General features: G+C 42.1%; 1 protein-coding gene across 7 annotated transcripts in view; it reads left to right on the forward strand.

Moving 5' to 3' along the window:
• GRM7 (glutamate metabotropic receptor 7) overlaps positions 1-20,630 on the forward strand; it is a 794,973-nt gene that overhangs the window by 525,126 nt on the left and 249,217 nt on the right. For all 7 annotated transcript variants that reach the window (XR_012915318.1, XR_001153146.2, XR_012915319.1 and 4 more), the window contains exons 6-7: positions 7,905-8,105; positions 15,064-15,203. Coding sequence is in view for 3 of the 7 variants with exons in the window: in XM_012761143.2 (XP_012616597.1) it covers positions 7,905-8,105; positions 15,064-15,203 (341 nt within the window). In the remaining 4 variants the exon portion in view is untranslated. The remainder of the gene's footprint in view (positions 1-7,904; positions 8,106-15,063; positions 15,204-20,630) is intronic.

The raw sequence follows: 20,630 nt of genomic DNA on the forward strand, positions 1-20,630 counted from the left end.
AACAGGGGGCCAGATCACTGTCCCTCGGACCATTGGAGGGCCGGACTATAGTTTACAAAAAACTATGACCAAATTCCTATGCATATTACACATACCTTATTTTGAAGTAAAAATACAAACGGGGAAAAACACCGCATGTGGCCTGCGGGCTGTAGTTTGAGGACGCCTGCTCTAAACTAATGTTGGAAAGAATTCAAGCGGAAAAAAAGAAACCCATGTTCATCGCTTTTCCTTGTGTGGATAGAGAAGGAACCATCTGGCTCGCTGTCTGTAATGTGCAATGAGGAAGGAAACAGAGGCAGGAAATGGCTGGCGAATGGAGAAAATAATGGCGCCTGCCCTAAGAGGCTGCCGCGAGGGTCAAACGTCAAACCATGAAGAGTACTTCCGCGGCGGGCACAGAAAGTCTGCAATAAACACCTGCTGCCAGCGGTGTTGGGGCCCACTGTGAACCCCGTCACTCTTCTCGGGAGTTGCTCATCCCATTCAATTCTCACTTATCTTCACCTACAGATAGAGGCCCAGCCACGCTGCAGACTGTCCGACTCCATCCAGACCTCCTGATTTCCCTTCTCCTGATAGTTCTTGCAAGGCCGTGTTTTTTTTTTTTTTTTTTTTTTTTTTTCTGGGAGCCTCTAAATGTGGTCACTATAAAAAACAGCACCAAAGTAAACTTCTATAAGCGCAGAATCTTATCGTCCATTCGTAGTCATCTTATAAAGAGAAACACATATATCGATGAGGGGAAAAATATACCCAGCCAACAGGGCTATTTGTTTATTTATCTTTAAATTATAGAAGGGACTGTAGCAACTTATTCATAAGGCTTGCTGGGTCACTGTGGTATTTTTTGAATCCTGCAATATTTTCTAACACTCCAGGATACCCACCCTGCTGCTCTTGGATCCTCTTTAGCTGGAATATAGCAGTTTTGTCAAAAGCAAAAAAAAAACAAAAAAAAACATTCTGACTCCCTTTTCAAAGCTTCTGTAGAATATTGATTTCCTGTTTATTAAAGTGTTTATCATTTACAGTAAATCCAAACATTCATATTGAAGTTAATGATGCACAGTACTAAGGACTTCAACCTCAAGAAATTTTAAGTTTGAGGCTTTCAGTTTGATAAAATAGATCTGTGCACCGCCAGGTTTCAAAGCACCGTCTGCTCAAACATGCATAGCTTCAGACAGGACTTTTGAAAGCAAATCACTAAAGTTAAGTCATTAAAATTAATATTTGAAATCAAAATAGAAATTTTAGCGATTCACTCCCTTAAAAACATGGGCTGCTATCTTGATTACATTAAAAAAAAAAAAAAAAAAAAAAAATGGGCTGCGCGTCGAGCCAGTTGTTCAAATCCTCTGGACCTTTCTGGTATCCGTGTGTTTCAGTCTGTGTTAGCAAATATCACTGATGTGGATTTTTTTTTTTTTCCCATTACTCCCACCCATGTCTTCTTTTGTTTATAGTTTCCCCATTGAAACAGGATCGTTTATATGGATAATATCAAATGCATGATTTCTTTCATTTTCTCGGTCTTTTTTTTTTTTTTTTGTCCTAATAATTTGCTATACATTTTAGCTAAGGTTTAGAGTCCAAGAAACAGTAGGTTAAAATGGGCAAGTTAAACAAGTATTTCAAGGAGAAGATCTCCCTGGCAGCATGAATGTTAGAAATTCTGCTAGAGAAAGAGTTTGTGGATAATTCTCGTGTAGTGCAACTGACAATTTATTCCACAGAGGGTTAAAAGAATGTGCTATTTATTTATTTATTTATTTATGAATGAATGAATGAATGAATGACAGTGTCTCACTGTGTTGCCCAGGCTAGAGTGCTGTGGCATCAGCCTAGCTCATAGCAACCTCAAACTCCTGGGCTCAAGTGATCCTCCTGCCTCAGCCTCCCGAGTACCTGGGACTACAGGCATGGGCCACCATGCCCTGCTAATTTTTTCTATCTATTTTTAGTTGTCCAGCTAATTTCTTTATATGTATAGTAGAGACGGGGCCTCGCTCTTGCTCAGGCTGGTCTCAAACTCCTGACCTTGAGCGATTCTTCCGCCTCAGCCTCCCAGAGTGCTAGGATGACAGGTGTGAGCCACCACGTCTGGACAGAATGTGCCTTTTAAAGATAAATACTGGACTGTAGGGGTCAAAGTAACAGTGGAGCAGATAATCAGGAGACTTGAAAAGAGAAGCTTCTTGTGCATGGGGGAGAAATAAAAGACACCACTTCAGAATTCTCATTTTTTCTACACCCCAGACTCTTTCTTGGGAAACATGTTAAAAAGCATGAATTTCATCCGAGTTAAGAATATTATAACATCTCATTAAATCAAAAAGATTGAAAGAGTCAGCTGGTTACTGGGAATTAATTGAAAATGTTTTCTTAAAAATCTATTTCAGCTGGGTGCGGTGGCTCATGCCTGTCATCCTAGCACTCTGGGAGGCTGAGGCAGGAGGATTGTTTGAGCTCAGGAGTTCGTGATCAGCATGAACTAGAGCGAGACCCCATCTCTACTAAAAAAAGAATAGAAAGAAATTAGTTGGACAACTAAAAAAATATATATAAAAAATTAGCCAGGCATGGTGGTGCATGCCTGTAGTCCCAGCTACTTGGGAGGCTGAGGCAGGAGGATCGCTTGAACCAAGGAGGTTGAGGTTGCTGTGAGCTAGGCTGATGCCACGGCACTCACTCTAGCCTGGGCAACAAAATCAGACTCTGTCTCAAAAAAAAAAAAAAAAAGAAAAAGAAAAAGAAAAAAAGAAAATCTATTTCAAGCTAAGCTATATTGTTGAAAATATTTCTTAACACTGCATTTCAGTTTGAACGAGAGAGAAAAAGAGAGTGTGTGTGTGTTTAATGCTAGTCTTTTAGAATGCTGTAAAGGGAACATGGTTAAGAAGTGTATTTTCCGGTTAAATAAACCAGGGAAACATTGAGTATCAAGCTTTAGTGAGTGACTAACGCATTTAATATGACACATGGAAAAAACAACGTAGGGTGATTTCAGGCTCGGCTAACTCCCAGCTCGAGTTGCATTTTCGTGTCTCTACCACGTGTGTGTTCTGTTGCCATCCTTCAACACTGTGTGATTTCCTTGGGGATAACAGAATGACTGGGGCAATTTCAGGGTGCGTGTGGAGGTGGGGGGAGTGGAGGGACTTTGCAATCGACCAATCTCTTTGTAAGAGCAAGTGCAGTTTCTCAGGTGTTGCCCCGCAAATTCTTTCCTTACATCTCATTGGCTAGACTTGTTTCCCATGCCTGTGGCTAACCCAGTCCTCGCAGAGGAAATTGGATTGGTTCAGACAAGTCAGGATCCACTCAGTGCGGATCGGGAAAGGTCCAGAAATCCTCACTCTCTTTGCTGACTGCCAGTGTCTAAACAGAATCAGATTTCATTTCAGGAAAGAGGAGCGAGAGTGGTATATAAATAGACACATACTCTGAAGATGGCAAATGATTGTGTCTGCCACACCAGGGAAAATAAAATTTAAGGTGCTTTTTTGTAACGAACTTGCCACTTATGATTCTCTCCATAGAAGTCTGTGTTTCCAAGTCCTATTAGCACCAAAGACAAATTTAACCCGTAAGTCTTCTCAGAGCCATAAATATGATATGTTAGCATACCTGGCGACTCTCCAAGAGAGGGATCAAAACCTGCAATGTTTCACAAATCATAAAATATTTCCTTATTTAAAATATTGCAACAGGCTAGGCATGGTAAGTCGCGCCTATAATCTTAGCGCTTTGGAAGACACGGGTGGGAAGATTGTTGAGGCCAGGAGTTTTGAGACCAGCCTAAGCAACACAGCGTGACCCCCATCTCTGCAAAAAAAAAATTTTAAAAATTAACCAGTTGTGGTGGCACATGCCTGTAGTCTCAGCAACTTTGGAGGCTGAGGATTGTTTGAGCCCAGGAGTTGGAGGCTGCAGTGAGCTATAATCGTGCCACTGCACTCTAGTCTGGGCATCAAAGTGAGAGTCTGTCTCAAAAATAAATAAATAAAATAAAATAGCACAATTGTTTTTCATGGCATTCTTTCCAGGGTGATTGTCTCTATTAATGTAATCTCGAAACTGGTCTCCTGAATTATTAGTCTGAATGTATTTCATAGTATATATTTTATAATAGTCATAATGCCTCCAAGATTGCCTTTTCTAAGTACTATAAAAAATAAGGACATTTATAAAGAAGTAGGTTATAAAATTAGTATTAAAAATGAACAGGCTTATAAAATAAATATAGTGAAATGATAATGTTAGAATCCAGTTGTTGGGTTCACTGTAAAGTTCTTTTTTAACCTTGCTTTATGTTTAAAATTTTTCATAATAGAAAGTTGGAAAATAATAAAGCAGCCACAACATGACAAAAAATAGCTTTTATATACACAACCAAACACCAGTGAGAAGAAACATGAAAAAGAACACCATGTTTATATTCATAATAGCAAAAATAAATGAAATACCTTAGCTAACTTTGCAAAAAACACTCAAAACCTGAATGAGAAAAACTTTAAGCACCATTTATTAGAGGAAGCAAAAGTAGACTTGAGCAATTGAAAAGACACAGGAAGATTCAACCTAATCAAGATTTCTATTCTAGGTAAGTTTATCTTTAAATGCAACAGAAACCCAAAAAATAGCCCATCAAGTTGTTTGTTTAGCTTTTTCTGGAGTCATACAATGGTCACTAAGGTAGGTTCATTTAAGAAAATAAAATTAACCAATAAAATCTAAAAAAGATCAGTACTTATGGCAAGAGAGGGGCTCACTCTCCCAGTTATTAAAATATGCTACAAAGCCTTTCTACTTGAAACTGATATTGATGCGTAAATATAATCAATCACAGAATTTTAAAATCCTGAAGTAGACTCAATTACATGTGGGTATTTAGTACATAGTAAAAGGCAGCACCCCAAGTCAGTGAGAAAGGATGAATTATTACATATGTAATACGACAACTGTATCACTATATGAAAAAACATAAAATTTTGGCTCATTCCTCATGCTGTACACCAAAATATATTCCAAGCAGATCAAATATTTCACTTTAAAAAGTAAAATTACACAAGTACTAGAAGAAAACATAGATGGGATCTTCTATATCCTTAAAGTGGAGAAACATTTTTTCTAACCATGATTCAAAATCCAGAAGTAATAAAGAAGAGATGGATACATTTTGTCATAAAAAAGTAAATGAATAAAATTTTATTTGGCAAAATGGCCTAAAGATAGTAAAAGAATAATGACAAGCTGGGGAAAAGATGTGCAACTTGTTCTTTAAAGAGTTAATGCATCTAATTAATAAAGAGCTTTTAAAATGGAAAAGGAAATGGCCAAAACCATTTTTGTAAAAAGTGGCTGGATTATGAACAGTTTACAGAAAATGAAAAATAACTTCCATCTTTTTCTATGCAAAGAAGTTCAATTTCTGCCATAATAAGAAAAATGTGAACAAAAGACATCACCATAATAGCATTTCTCATCTATCTGATTGATGCGAATTCAAGGTTGACAACACACTCTCTTGGTGCAGTTGTAGGGAAACAAACATTCTCATCCATTGTTGGCAGGACAGTAAAATGGTGCAAACTCCTTTAGAGAGGGATTTGCCAGTAAGTGTGAATTTACCCATTAACAAAGCATTCCCATTTTTCAAAATACATCCCCAAAATACCCTGGCAAAGATTGAAAAACACACATACGCAATGTATGAGGCCATTCTATGCTTTTTACACTATTTGTTTGACATGATTATTATTTTAAGAATGTTTTCTCTATAGTATGTCACAAAATGAATAATTACAACAGTATTACTAAGAACCAGCATTTTCCTCATGAGCGAAAGAAGGCAGAGATATTAAGAGAGTCAAAGTTGAGTAAAAACCCGTAGTCCTGAATTTGAATGGAAAGTAGCAATATGGATTCATGATGAAATTTTCTTTAAAAAAATTCTCAGTGCAAAGGATTGAATTAAGTAGAAGATTCTACTGTACACACACTGAAAAACCCTAGATACAGTGGCATGCAGTGAGCCTAAGGTTGATTGGTATATTTCAATGAGATACTTATAAAACCACAGAAGTCTCTGGCATGTGAGCCATTCATGTGTGTGCTCTGAGGAGGGAAAGTTAAAATTCAGGTAGATTTGGGGAATTCTGAATTTCCCTCTTGGAGATTCTGTTTTCTGTTATAATGTTGAGTACTCTGAAAAGGTCGCTCGGTAAAGAAACCTAAAACTTTGTAACACTGTGGGGCTCTCAGGAACCCTTTGCGTATTTTGCACAAGGGGTTGGCACCGTAAGTAGAATTCCCGTTGTTTCTTTACTACACGAATGTGCCATCGAAAACAATTTGGAAGATATCACTGTGGAAGTGAAATGCAATCTGTGTGTAATTATTCTTCATAGAGGCACGAGAGGTCTATAGAGAGCTGCTGGCGTTGCGTACTTAGTGAATGCATAATTTAATACAACAAATGTTGTTTAATATCCACTAGATACTAAATGCTGTGTTCAGTGCTGGAGATCTAAGGGTAACAAAAAAATTAAGAAAGAAAATTGTCTGAGACACCAACTGGCAGAGCATTTAAAATATAGTGCTGCCAGCGATGCCGTCTTAGAGGTTTGAAATGTTTTATGGAAATGTTTAATTGTGACTGAGGGACTTGGTGTAGGAAACCTTTGGGTTGTGCCCTCAAATGAGAATTAAGTCATGCTGGGTGAAAGCAAAGAGGAAGGACAACCCCATGCAAGGTAAACAACTCGAGAAAAGACGGCATTACAAAAACAACAGAATAAAAACAGAAAAAAGACATAGGGAAGGGTGGGCAGGTCCAGTGTCACGGAGAAGAATGTGGGTTTGGGTTCTGCCAAGCCTGAGCTGTCCTTATTGCTCTGCCTGTAAATGATCTTGGGAAAGTGATTTAATCTCTGTAAGGCTCAGCATTTCCATCAGTCTGATGAGGACAGGAAATATTTACCTCGCTAAGCGAGGATGACATGAAAATTCTGTATCCGAATCTTCCAACTCGGTGTGGGTGCTTAATTATCATCATTTATTATCTTTATGGGACAGATAGGGGCAAAAGGGCGAGCACCCACTGGATTTTGTTGTGCAGGCTGTGGAGAGCCATTGAAGGTTCTGAGCTTGGGGCTGGGGTGATGGGCTCCGTATTTGCAAAGATGAACGTGGGAGAAGGAATGGACTGAGGGAGGCATCAAACACTGCATGCTGATGGAGATGAGAAAGGCATAAATAGGCCATGGGCAGAGTGTTTGAAACTGTTCGGCATTTCACAGGTACAACTGATAGAACTCTGCTATTGTTTAGACTTATGCATGGGAGAGCGAGGATTGAGAAAAAGAATGAAAAACGACACCAGGGTTTCCAGCTAAAGTATCTGAATCTCCAGTAATACCAACAATTTAGACAGGCAGCATAGGAGGTCGAGTGGGCATGTAGGAAATAACAATGTCAGGAGTAGAATTTAGGGTGTTTTTGTTTTGTTTTGTTTTGTTTTAATCATTTTCCTTTGGGCCTTTCTGGAGTAAGCGAGCTTTGGACATTTGGATGTGGCAACCCAGCTTCTCATCTCAAAGACCCTTTGATTCTACGGGATTATCTTTTGAGTAGTGTGTTGGCTTATTACAAGAAATCTATCATTGTGACTGTTTAGAGTTCTGCTTCTTAAGTTGATCCAATACCTCAGATCAGTGTACCATGCTCCAAAGTAAAATGCCAAAATCGGTGAGGACAAGCTATCATTGTCAGCCAGATGTGGGTTGCCGTGGCAGAGCCTTCAAGCACTGTTTTCTTTGAGTGTAACTGAACATAAATGCAAACGTAGGCATTCCACTCAACACCAGTTTTTGTCTGTTTCTTGTTTTCATGTGCAGGGCAGGAGAGAATTGGGAAGGATTCCAACTACGAGCAGGAAGGTAAAGTTCAGTTTGTGATTGACGCTGTCTACGCCATGGCTCACGCCCTCCACCACATGAACAAGGATCTCTGTGCTGACTACCGGGGCGTCTGCCCAGAGATGGAGCAAGCCGGAGGCAAGAAGTTGCTGAAGTATATCCGCAATGTCAACTTCAACGGTGAGTGTCCCCAAACAATCCATCACGTTTGGAATCCTAAGTGTTGGCATTCTGCGTTTCATGAGTTAGAGTCGCATGGCTGTTGACACTTCGAATATGGGTCAAAGCCTGCTTGGTTATGTGGCTTCAGTTTGAATCAATCCACGAATGAGTGAACGCATGAGTGGATGAATGAATGAATGAAGGTATTTTGGGGGTTTATGGTTTGGCCTCCTTTTCTTGAAACAGAGAGAAGTCTTTTCACAAAGCCAAACTCTTGGTGTCTGTGAGAGGGAAGAAGAGAAATGGGATGGGGCATTTGCTGTGTGTACCCAAGTTCATAGAAGTAGTGCCTGTGACGTGGCCACACCCACCGCATCTTAGGGTACAAACTTATTTTTGGAAGTGCAAAACTGTCCTATAAATTAATATGTTACCTAAAAGAGATGAAAAAACTGGATAAATAAGGTAGAAGGAATGAGAGGGCAACGCCAGTTCTCTGAAAGTAACTTTTGTATAGACTTGACTCTTTACAACATCTTAATGCTTCTTATACCAAAAACTAAATAAATAATTTAAATGGACCTTAATATGTAACACAAAATCTAACAGAGACAGTCACAAAATCTTAACTGTATTACAAATAAATGACATAACCACAGCAAAGAGGGTGAAGAAGAAGAAAACGAACGTAAGTGATTTTGAAAAATAGAATTTGAGTCTATAATAAAAGGCAGAAGACAAAAATAACTATACACCAGATATGGTACAACAGCTAATAAATTTGTGGGATATTTTTCATAGTTCTGAAGCTAGTTTAGATACATCATGGAACTCAGAAAATAATTACACGTATTTTGGGTAATAAGAGCCAGGTGTTTCATTGTCTGAGATGAAAATGACTAGTCAGGGATAAGAGGAAGCTAGGATGAACCCTGCTGGGTTGGATTAGAATAGAAGATATCAGCATTAACTCATGGCCTTTAATGTCAGTGCAAATGGGTAGACACAGACGTGCAGGTGTGTGTGTGCATACCTGTATTACCTACCTCTGTTTCCTGAGAGGGCAGCCTGGTAGCAATGGGCACATCTAGTGCCCAGATCTTATTTATAAATACCATTCTTCAATTAAAAAGAACCAGAAATCCCTAAAGAAATGGTAGGGTCCAAGGCCAAGGTAGTGAAAGCCTAAGATAAGCTTGACACAGACTGTGCCGTCCAGGAAGGAAGTTCTCAGAAACTCAGGGGGGTCATGACACAAAAGACATCTGCACTCAGATATTTATAGCGGCACAATTCCCAATTGCAAGGCTATGGAAACAACCCAAGTGCCCATCAGTCCATGAGTGGATTAATAAAATGTGGCACATGCATACCATGGAGTACTACTCAGCTATAAGAAACAACGGTGATCTGGCACCTCTTGTATTTCCTGGCTAGAGCTGGAACCCATTCTACCAAGTGAAGTATCCCAAGAATGGAAAAACCAGCACCACATGTACTCACCAGCAAATTGGTATTAACTGATCAGCACCCAAGTGGACACAGAGGAATGACATCTATCCGGTGTCGGGCAGGTGGGAGGGGAAGGAGGGGACGGGGTATACAAACATAATGAGCGCACCAACTGGAGGATGGGCGCACTTGAAGCTCTGACTCGAGGGGTGAGGGGGGCCAAGGGAAATATACATAATTTTAGCATTTGTACCCCCATAATATGCTGAAATAAAAGAAAAAAAGGAAAAGAAAGGGCACAGGAACCAGCCTGGAAGAGACCCCATCACTCTAACACATCTGAATATGCTCCATCATTAGTTTAGTTCTGGTCCCAGCAGGGGACTGTAATTCTTAAATATCCATGAGGGGCTTCCTGCACTCTTCTCGCCGGCCCGCCTTCGACCTGAGCTTCCGTGGGGCTCACAGGCAAGGCCGTGTTCTCTCTCTCTTCGGCGTCGTTGTGATCAGACTCTGTGGCCAACACCATCTTCTTTCTCTGAGGCATGTTTTGTTTCCCATACGGACACCCAGGAGACTTCTGATTCTGGGGCTGCTACAGTCGTTGATGGCTGGGCTCAGAGGTTTTGTAAAGCAAAGAGGCTGTGTTCAATCTAAGCAGGAGAACCCACATCACTTTGGGTGAGCAACTGTTAGAGTGAAAAAAAAAAAAACTTGACGTGTTTTATTCACTCAATTTCCAGATGTTTCGATGGAGATATCAAATCCTAGAGAGGAAAAAATATTTGTCCAAGACTTTGACAAGTGGTAGACACAGATCTAGATCTAGAATTCAGTTCTCTTTCTAGTTCATTGTGAAGACTTCAGTCCTTATTTTTTTTTTCTGCATGCTTTAGGAGGATTTTTATTTATTTTTTTGTCGTAAGCTTGAGATTGTACTTCTCTGTTGCATTAGTACAAAATTTGCTGTACCCTTAGGAAATTTTTTTTCCAGACCAGCAGTGTACAACTTAATAACTCTGACCTTCACATTTACCAAAGCACCAATTTAGGAAATGATAATAGAGGTCCTGGAAGAATTGCTACAGCCTCACTAAGTACTTAACCTCCTTTTATGCAGGCTGCTTTAGTCTTTATCGCTTCTAGCCATTTTTTCCTATGTCCCAAATGAACGCAAAGTCCTGAGCCTAAATTTGTTTTGGTCATCTCTGTGTTGGCCTATCTGACCAGGTGGCAACACTCGCAAATGTAAATTTAACAAAGTTGGTGCCTTAGATATAAAACCTTAAAGAATTGCTGTGTAATGAAGGATTTACTATGAAGCATGCCTGTACCTAGGTTTACCAGTTTCCAGAATACAAATCGTACCCCAACTTTGGGTATATCCTTCATCAAGAGGTGAGATCTACGCCTCCTGCCTTGAAATCTGAAATGGCTTCTGCCTGGTTCTCTCTGGATGTTTGCACCGTGAACTCAGCTGCCATGCGATGGGGAGGTCAAGAGGCCACACTGAAAGGCCACACGTGGTGGCCACAGGTTCTGGCCACAACCCCAGCTGAGGTCCCTCCCACCTGACAACCAGCCTCAACGGTCAGACGTGAGAGCGTCAAGCTGCCCCAGGTGACGTGAGGAGACTGGAGGGCTGCTCTCCCCAGCGGCCCCGGACAGACGCAAGATGCGCGTGGTCACTGTTTTGAGCTGAAATTCAGGGGGCTTGCTGAGCGGACACCGATCGCAGGAACACAAGGCAATGCAGCGTTGCAGGAATCTGCACGTGCGGTGGTGAAATGAGAACAGAGAAACTGTCGGGTCAGTACTTTGATGCAGAGGGCCATTTTGTCATGTGGGAGATCTGAACACCCCAGTCCTTCTCTGGGAAAAGGAATGTCATTCAGATACGCTCAATTGGTACGAGGGCTCTCAGGCTTGAATGCATTCGAGCATCCTTCCTCTCGTGCCTGTTTCCCATCTTTTCAAGTGGTCCTGTTTCCTCTGGCTTAGTGTACCTGCATTCCTGCCCTGCTACCTTGTAGATATCTCTGTGGGTGATCGCTTCCCCCTTTGATAACTTCTTTCTCATCTCTGGACTTCTTTGATTTTTTTTTTTTTTTTTAATACAGAGCTCATTGAACACAATGCCACTTCTTTCTCTTTTAAGAGAGTCAGGGAGGCTGTTAAATAGGATTTGTGTGGGGATAAAAACCTGGAAAGAATAAGCCGGTTGCGTTCTATTAATAGAATCCATCAAAAAAAGTCAAAGCTGCACACACGATGCTATTATTACAGGTCATCACTTAGATAAAGTACTCAGTTCTTCTGCCTTAATTAAAAAAAAAATAAAAAGCTCTTCTGCCTTAATTAAAAAAATAAAAAAAAACAAAACAAAAGAAAAAAACCCTGAGCTCTAATGAGAACAGAAAGGGCAGGACAAGAATCATTTCTCCTAACAAAGATTGGAAGACGGGAAGTATGAGGCAACGTGGCCGGTTCCGATGAGCATTTGGCCCGTGCACTTGAGATCCTCTGACTTTGCAAGTCTCTCCTTGCAAAGACTATGGAAAGCTGAAGTCGTATTATTTAATGCATAGAAACGGTAGAATTATGGCAAAGCACAACATGAATCCCAGTGTGCAATGTGAAAGAGAAGAAAGGTGAGTGTCTGGATATTAATATCTTCCTGCAAAATGACAGGATGTTTATTTGCTAATAGCATGTGGAATCTAGATGGTTTTTTTTTTTTTTTTGCCATATAAGGTAACATTCATAGGTTCTGGGCATTAGGGCATGCGCCTATGTCGTCATTATTTAGCCTACCGCAAGCGCTGATTTTTTCTATTTTTTTTTTTTAATATACAATGGTGTCATAAAATCCTGCGACTGATGATTGTAGGATGGTGTCCAGTTGCTTTCCTGTTAGTGTGTTCTACCTGGTGATGTTGCATCCTGTCTTCCAGCAAGGTAACCCCCAGCACAGAATTAATTGCAACTTTGTACATCTTGTTGTGCAAGGCATCGTCTCTGTTTCTGGACCCTTATTTTAACTTCATTGTTTAATTCTATCTATCTATCTATCTATCTATCTATCTATCTATCTATCTATCCATCCATCCATCCATCCATCCATCCATCCATCCATGAATGAATGAATGAATGAATGAATGAATGACATAGCCAGGGCTAAGAGTGCAGCGGCATCAGCCTAGCTCACTGCAGCCTCGAACTCCTGGGCTCAAGCGATCCTCCCACCTTGGCCTCCCTGAGTGCTAGGGTTACAGGCGTGAGCCACCGCGCCCAGCTCTTTAACTTCATTCTTGGGTTGAGTGATTCCTCGTGTGGTTCACTCTCAACCTCAAGGGTTGGCATCCTTTTTTTTTTTTTTTTTTTGACTATTTTAAGTGTACTTTCTCCCACCCAGCTAGGATGCCGCCATAGCTCTAGTCCTTATAGCTGCTGCCTCCACGTCTGTCTCATTCCTTGTGTCATCTCCCTTAATCTGCATTTCTTGGAGCAGTTTCCACCCAGTTCTGGGCTTTGGGGTGGCAGAGAGGTAAGGCCCTGTGCCCTGTACCACATGACCACTTTACTCTGTTTGAGCATAGTGAGCCCCAACAGCGTAAGCCCCAAGTTCCCGCCTTAGCCTCGCTCTCTTCAAATGGACAAATCCAACACATCTACGTGATGCCCTGAACCCCAATAAAGGCTTTGCCCCCCAGTCCCCTTCCCTTCCTCCTCCTCTTGCTCCCCACCTCCTGTTCCCGTTGCCCCTGTGTGGGGTGTGATGTCCTCTTCTCTCTGGGATCTGTGAATAAAGAACTTCCCACCGTGTCTGAGCGTCCCTCCTCGGGCCACGCAGGACTGCACCGGACCTAACTCACATGCCTGGCCCGACCAGGTCACCGCACATGCCTGGCTTTTTCTTTCCTGTTGTTCGTGTCATTCGTGCAAATGTTCACATTGGCTCAAATTCCACAGGAGCTAAATGGGGCTTTGCTCACCGGATTCAGAGCTCTGCCACCATGACTGTACCTGGGCAGTTACCAGAAGTGCTTCATGCTCGTTACCTAAAACTTACTCCACTGCCCTTCCAAAAAAAAAAAAAAAAATAGTACAGTGAACTCCCGTTCTTAGTGATTCTGTTACAGTTTGTAAATGTCGTATAAATTTCCTGGTACATTGGAAGAAATAGAGTATTGTTTTCTGCTGGGAATATTGATTCAGTATTAACCTACCGACAGATATCAGCTATATATACCATGATGCCAATGGTATCTTTTCTGTTTCCACGAGAACATGAAAGAAATAGCATGCAGTTAGTGAACATTTTTTTTTCTGCCTTTGTAACTGTTGCCGAAACTAACCAAAACCCAGATCTTGCACTCTTTGTGTATGGTTTGCTAATTGTTCCGTGTAGGTAATATTAAGGATCTTTCGTGCATCCGACTGTATGCACTTATACACTGAATGCATTTAGTATTTTAAAATTAATTCCGGTATCTATTTCTGCCAGCATAATTCGTTGTGTGTTATTTTATTTTATTTTGAGACAGAGTCTCGCTTTGTTGCCCAGGCTAGAGTGAGTGCCGTAGCGTCAGCCTAGCTCACAGCAACCTCCAACTCCTGGGCTCAAGCGATCCTCCTGCCTCAGCCTCCCGAGTAGCTGGGACTACAGGCATGTGCCACCATGCCTGGCTAATTTTTCTGTATATATTAGTTGGTCAATTGATTTCTCTCTATTTATAATGGAGACAAGGTCTCGCTGTTGCTCAGGCTGGTCTCGAACTCCTGACCTCGAGCGATCTGCCCACCTCGGCCTCCCAGAGTGCTAGGATTACAGGCGTGGCCACCTCACCCAGCCTGGTTGTGTTTTAAAGTGGACATTTCACAGTGACCCAAATGAGAGGTTGGGAAAGAAACCAATATTTATTGAACTACACTATAAACAATTTTATACGGGTTATCATATAAAGAAAATGATAAGCAATCAGCAAAAAACAAAAATTATATTTTAAATGGAATGAGTAGGCAAGCACGTATTTAAATAAACTTTTTTGCTTGTTTGCTAATTTTTTAAAAAATCACCACCTCCTTTTAAAATCAATTTATGTTTTTGAAATTGTTCTTTACTGACCACCATTTGGTGTCAGATGGAAACTAAAATAATCATCATCATATTTAACAGCAGCATAATAATAAAACTTAAGGCTGTCTCTGAAAAAAGATAATGCATATAGCTTTTATTCCTCAGAAAGGGGGATAAGATTAGAATAACATTTTGGAAATATTGAGAAATATCAAAACTATGCCAAAGGGGGGGGAGTTTTCTTCCCACCCCCTTACCATGAGCACCCACAGGCCACACTGATAACCCGCTGTGCATCGCAGGGGCCGTTCTGGGGGAGCCCCACAGACAGCGGGTGTCCACTCCCTCCCTTGCGCCTGGGCAGGTCTGCAGACCGTCAGCCCGCCCACGGGAAGTGGCAGGGGTCCCGTTTGACTCCGGAATCTTCCTTCTTGTCTTCCCCAGGCAGCGCGGGCACGCCAGTGATGTTCAACAAGAACGGGGATGCCCCAGGGCGCTACGACATCTTCCAGTACCAGGCGACAAACACCACCAGCCCTGGCTACCGTCTGATCGGGCAGTGGACGGACGAGCTTCAGCTCAACGTGAGTTCCACTCGTCTTCTTTCACCTCCCTGGGGTGCGCGAACAGTCGTCAGTGTTCGGCGACGCGGGTGTTTCTCGCCTGTGTGTTTCTGTGCGCGCGGACGTGAACCCGAAGCCCGCTACGGGCACCGGCCGGGACCTGATTTGCAGTAATGCCATCACAGCGATGGCAAAGAGGATGATGAAGACGGTGGTGATAGGAAATGTGCACTGAGTTCTATGCGTTATAGTCATCGCCTTATGTGACTTGCCTCGTTTAACCTGTGGCTCAAGACACGAGTCAGCAGCTAGCCCTTTATCAAGACCCTCCTCTTGCTCAGACCTTGGTTTCTTCTTTTCCTCCTTCCTTCTTTGTTTGGTGGTCTTCTTTTTTTAATGTATTTTAGTGGAGTCACTTTGGTTTATACTGAGATTATCTGAGTAACTGCAGTGCTGGCCATTTCTATAATCTCTTTGTATAAAATATGGACTTAAGTAAACAGACACTTCCTTGCATGAGATTATGTCCAAGTCTGCTAGCTGATGTCCCAGCTTGAGGGCAGGCAGAGAGAGGAGGGAGAGAAAGAGAAGAGAGAGAGGAGGGGAAGAGAGAAGAGAGAGAAAGAGAGGGGAAGAGAGAAGAGAGAGAGACAGAGGGGAAGAGAGAAGAGAGAGAGACAGAGGGGAAGAGAGAAGAGAGAGAGACAGAGGGGAAGAGAGAAGAGAGAGAGGGGAAGAGAGAAGAGAGAGAGAGGGGAAGAGAGAAGAGAGAGGGAGGAGAGAGAGAGGAGGGGAAGAGAGAGAGAGGAGGGGAAGAGAGAGAGAGGAGGGGAAGAGAGAGAGAGGAGGGGAAGAGAAGAGAGAGGAGAGAGGGGGAAGGGAAGAAAGAAGAGAGAGAGGAGAGAGGGGGAAGGGGGAGAGAGAGAGAGAGAGGAAGGGAAGAGAGGAGAGAGGAAGGAGAGAGAGAGGAGGGGAAGAGAGAGAGAGAGAGAGAGAGAGAGAAAGAAATAAAAGAGAAAAAGAACACTCTATTATTCAAACTTTTTATTCTATTCTAGCCTTGAAAAGACTGGATGAGTCTCACCCACCCAAGGGAGGGCAATCTGCTTTTCTTAGCTTCTGATTCAAATCTCATCTGGAAACACCCTCACAGACACACCCAGAATGTTTGACCAAATATCTGGGCACCCCATGGTCCAGTCAAGTAGAACGTAAAATTAACTGTTAGAGTTCCTATCCCTCAAAATTTTTTGTCTCTTCCAAAGCTGGAAATTATGCCATTTTTTTTTTTTTAGCCCTTGTCAATCTATACCTTAGGAGGTACTCCAGGAATTATTGAAAACGAGACTTCTTGGGAGAAGAATGCAGACTCGACATCGTCTTGGGCAGTGTAGGTTTACGTCATGGTTTCTAAGACTAGAGAGTTGTACGTACAGAGAGGGGTGAAGCCACCACAGGCCGGTGACCTCGTCTGCACGTCACCACAGCCTGATCCGCGTGTACCTGTGCAGTCCTCCCTCTCCCAAGTTCCACCATCCAAACGAGCCGACGCTGACATGAGTCTGAGTGTTGCAATCTGGCGTCCGGGATGGATGAATGGAGCCAGAAAGCCACTACCACCGTGGCTGAAGTAAACGCACAGGGCCAAAACAAAAAAAAAGAAGCTTAAAATTATTCTCAATCCAAGGCACACTAAACTTGCGAGTCAGAAGAGAAAATAGAAACAAAACAAACAAACAAAAACCCAAAAGGTAAGCCCAACAGGTAATGATAAAAGGCAGAATCAAAGTACTATGCCCTGGCTAAAATACCTCAGAGTGTTTTTGTTTTTGTTTGTTTGTTTGTTTGTTTGTTTTTAGAAAGTCTTGCTGTGTTGCCCAGGCTAGAGTGCCGTGGCATCAGCCTAGATCACAGAGCCCTCAAACTCCTGGGCTCAGGCGATCCTCCTGCCTCAGCCTCCCGAGTAGCTGGGACCACAGGCATGCGCCACCATGCCCGGCTCATTTTTTCTATGTATTTTTAGTTGGCCAATTAATTTCTTTCTATTCTTTAGTAGAGTCTATCACGAGACTCTATCTCAAAAAAAAAAAAAAAAAAAAAAAAAGGAATAGCAGAGGGCCTGAGGCCTCGAAAACCCGGTAGAAGAGGATGCAGTTCCATTCCCGCTACTCCAAGTAGCATGTAATTTAAAGTATGCATTTGGTCTAATTTGTCGGAGAGTTGGGCCAGTGGTCTACTCTGGATTTGGAGGGTTTATGGAAGCTACATCCAGGGTGTACACTTGGCTCGGCATTAAGTGGGGACATTTGTGATTCTACTTTGCCATGTTGAGAGTGGTGTGTTAGGAGAAGCAGACAGGACACCTGAATCAGGTGGGTGCAGAAGTTTACACTTGGTGTTACGTGCAGCCTGGACAAATGAATGAATGAATGGGCCCCAAGAGACTGGGTTAATTCAACCAGTGTGGCTGCTGAGAACCCAGTGGGCACCCCCACTCCTGTCACCTGGAAACACAGAGCCACAGCTGTCCCATGCGGTGGCTGGTATCCTCCTGCCCAACATCATCCTGCCCGCGACACTCCTTGTGCCGTAACGGTTACGATTCAGTTAAAAGGGGTGCGACGGTGGAATTTGCACAGTTTCGTAGGTTTGCTTTCATCTAAGTCAACAGAGCAAAGGAAAGCGTTTTAAGTCAAGAGGATACTTCTCCTTATTTACAAAGACTCAGGGGGTTGTCTTTTGAACCCCCAGTTACATCTTCTCTGGCAAAAGAAATTTTCAGGGGAGCTGTCTCTGTGGTCAGTAATTGCAAATAAGTTTCCAAGCCAAGAAATCAAGAGTTTCAGGTTCTCGGAATCCCAGCAATGTCGGTCAGACTGTTGAGCTACTCGATGTGCAACCCTCTGGGATTTAGGTGCCGAGCAGTGTGCTGTACGCTACGAAACACCCCATGTGCCCTCCCTGTCAGCATGGTTCCACTGGTCCCTGTCTGTCTCCTCTGGCCTAAGAGAGCTGCATGGTTTGCTACCACGATATTTCTGCATGTACAAGAATTCTGCAGAAGAGAAATGACAGCTAGCAAAGACATTTACTCTCCCGATTCTAAGTCCTACAGCAATAACACTGATTTAATTTCTTAGGTTTCTATTCTATCTAGATCCAGTTGTCTTAGTCCACATACTAGGGTGAGGGTGCTGTAATAGACAATATTGAATTTTAGGGCTGCAGATAGGCACTGGTTTAGGGAATGCCTCCAAAAACTTACATTCGAACTTGATCTTGAAAGATACATAGTAGTTCCCTAGACAGACTAGAGGAAAAAAAATAATAACTTAGCATGAATAATGCAGTACTATTTAAAAATAATGTAGTACTATTTAAAAATCCAAGGTAGGAAAATATGTTGGAAAAGAGGCAAGAAATGATGGAATGTAGGTGCTTAAAAAATTCTACATTTATGTTGTCAGTAAACTCTTTTAACATGATTGGTTATAGAAACCATGGTGATTTATTTGTTATTGTTGTCATCTTTCATTTATCTGGAATTAGGAGGAAACTCAGATATGCCAAAAATGTTAATTTTTAAATAACTGAAATTCTCTAAAATGTTAAAGTTTATTAAAAAGAAAACATTCTTAGAGGGCAGATTCCTGCAGTGAATTGCACCCTTTTACATAGAAAATAGAATGCATATGACTTCACCCTTTCTGGATAATTCCAGTTCTTGTAAACTTTGGTTGTCTGCCGTTCTGTAGGACGGATCAGCTTTGTGATCTTCTGTGGTTTGTGAGGCTTATTAGCTTTTTCTGTGACTTCTTCCCTGTTGGACTTACACTTCGCACCTAGAGACTATAAAAGCTCCTTCACGGTAAAATCCATGTTTTAGTCATTGTTCTGCACGCCTATGAACACAGCACCTCGCATGCAGTAGGCACTTGGGGATTTTTGTGGTGGTTGTTTTGGTTAATATATAAAACCATGTACCGTGTTTCCCCCAAAATAAGACCTACCCATAATATAAGCCCTAGCAGGAATTCTAAGCATGTACGCAGTAGAAGCCCCACCCCGAAAATCAGCCCTAGTGACGGGCGTGGCTGCGCAGCGTCTGCACAACCCATGCGTGTCATGGCGGAGCGGGAAAGAACACGAGCAGCCCTTCTCATCCGCCCCGTGACAGCTCTAGTGCTCCACAGGAGAGATCGGGGCCGGTGGCTCTAAAGGAAACAGAGTCGCAAGACATTCAGGATGGCATTCGGGGTTTGGAGAGAGAGGATGATGTTCCTGAAAATGGCAACTTCACTATATTTGAATAAATGCAGATTGTCGTACCATACTTAAAAAAAATAGCACATCCCCTGCAAATAAGCCCTAGGGTGTCATCTTGAGGAAAAATAAATATCAGACCCTGTCTTATTTTTGGGGAAACACGGTACAATGAACATGTATTCTTTTTAATGATGTTATCTGCAGCCACCAGCCACTTTTCTTCTGTCTCTGGGATGAGCAGCTAAAGGTGCTCTTTTCCTTTTTTAGCCATGTGGATTGCCCTGATTGGTTCCCAGGGAAGGCAAATGATTCTGTCTAAGCCAATCACTGTGGGTGTAGTGATGGGTGGGGACCCATTCTAATTAAGCCTGTCCAATCAGGACGAACCACTGGATGCTGCCGGCAATTCTGGGCCCTCAACGTGCTCTTTTTGGACGTGGCTGGGTCCGAGTGAGCCTCCCCTTATAGAACTGCAGGAGAGAGAAGTCAAAACTTAGAGAAACTACATCTAGGTCATACTCTTTGAACTCTAGGAAACCCTTACTGGAAGTCATTTATAATGATTGTTCAGCTATCAATAAAGTAAGTTAAGACAATTTAGGTAAGATACTCTTTAAGTACAATCTCATTCACCATAATAATCAAAAATTTAAAAAAAATTTTTTGTTTTAGCATGCCTGGGATGGAAAAGAAAAAATAAATGTCAGCCCCCTCTTTAATAAGCAGACATTTTCAGATTTTATTAAATGGAGGTGATTAAAAATTAATTTCAAAGGTTGTCGTTTTTGTTAAATATTGAATCTTTCACACTGCTTAGAATTTTGGCTCTCATAGACATTTAAAGACATAAGAAAAACAAGGCCAGGCGCAGTTGCTCACGCCTATAATCCTAGTACTCTGGGAGGCCGAGGCGGGAGGATAGTTCAAGGTCAGGAATTCAAAACCAGCCTGAGCTAGAGAGAGACCCTGTCCCTACTAAAAATAGAAAGAATTAATTGGCCAACTAAAAATATATATAGAAAATTTAGCTGGGCATGGTGATGCATGCCTGTAGTCCCAGCTGCTTGGGAGACTGAGGCAGGAGGATTGCTTGAGCCCAGGAATTTGAGGTTGCTGTGAGCTAGGCTGACGCCATGGCGCTCTAGCCTGGGCAACAAAATGAGACTGTCTCAAAACTTAAAG

The sequence above is a fragment of the Microcebus murinus genome, chromosome 28 (assembly GCF_040939455.1).
Source record: "Microcebus murinus isolate Inina chromosome 28, M.murinus_Inina_mat1.0, whole genome shotgun sequence".
In the NCBI taxonomy this organism is placed as follows: domain Eukaryota; kingdom Metazoa; phylum Chordata; class Mammalia; order Primates; family Cheirogaleidae; genus Microcebus; species Microcebus murinus.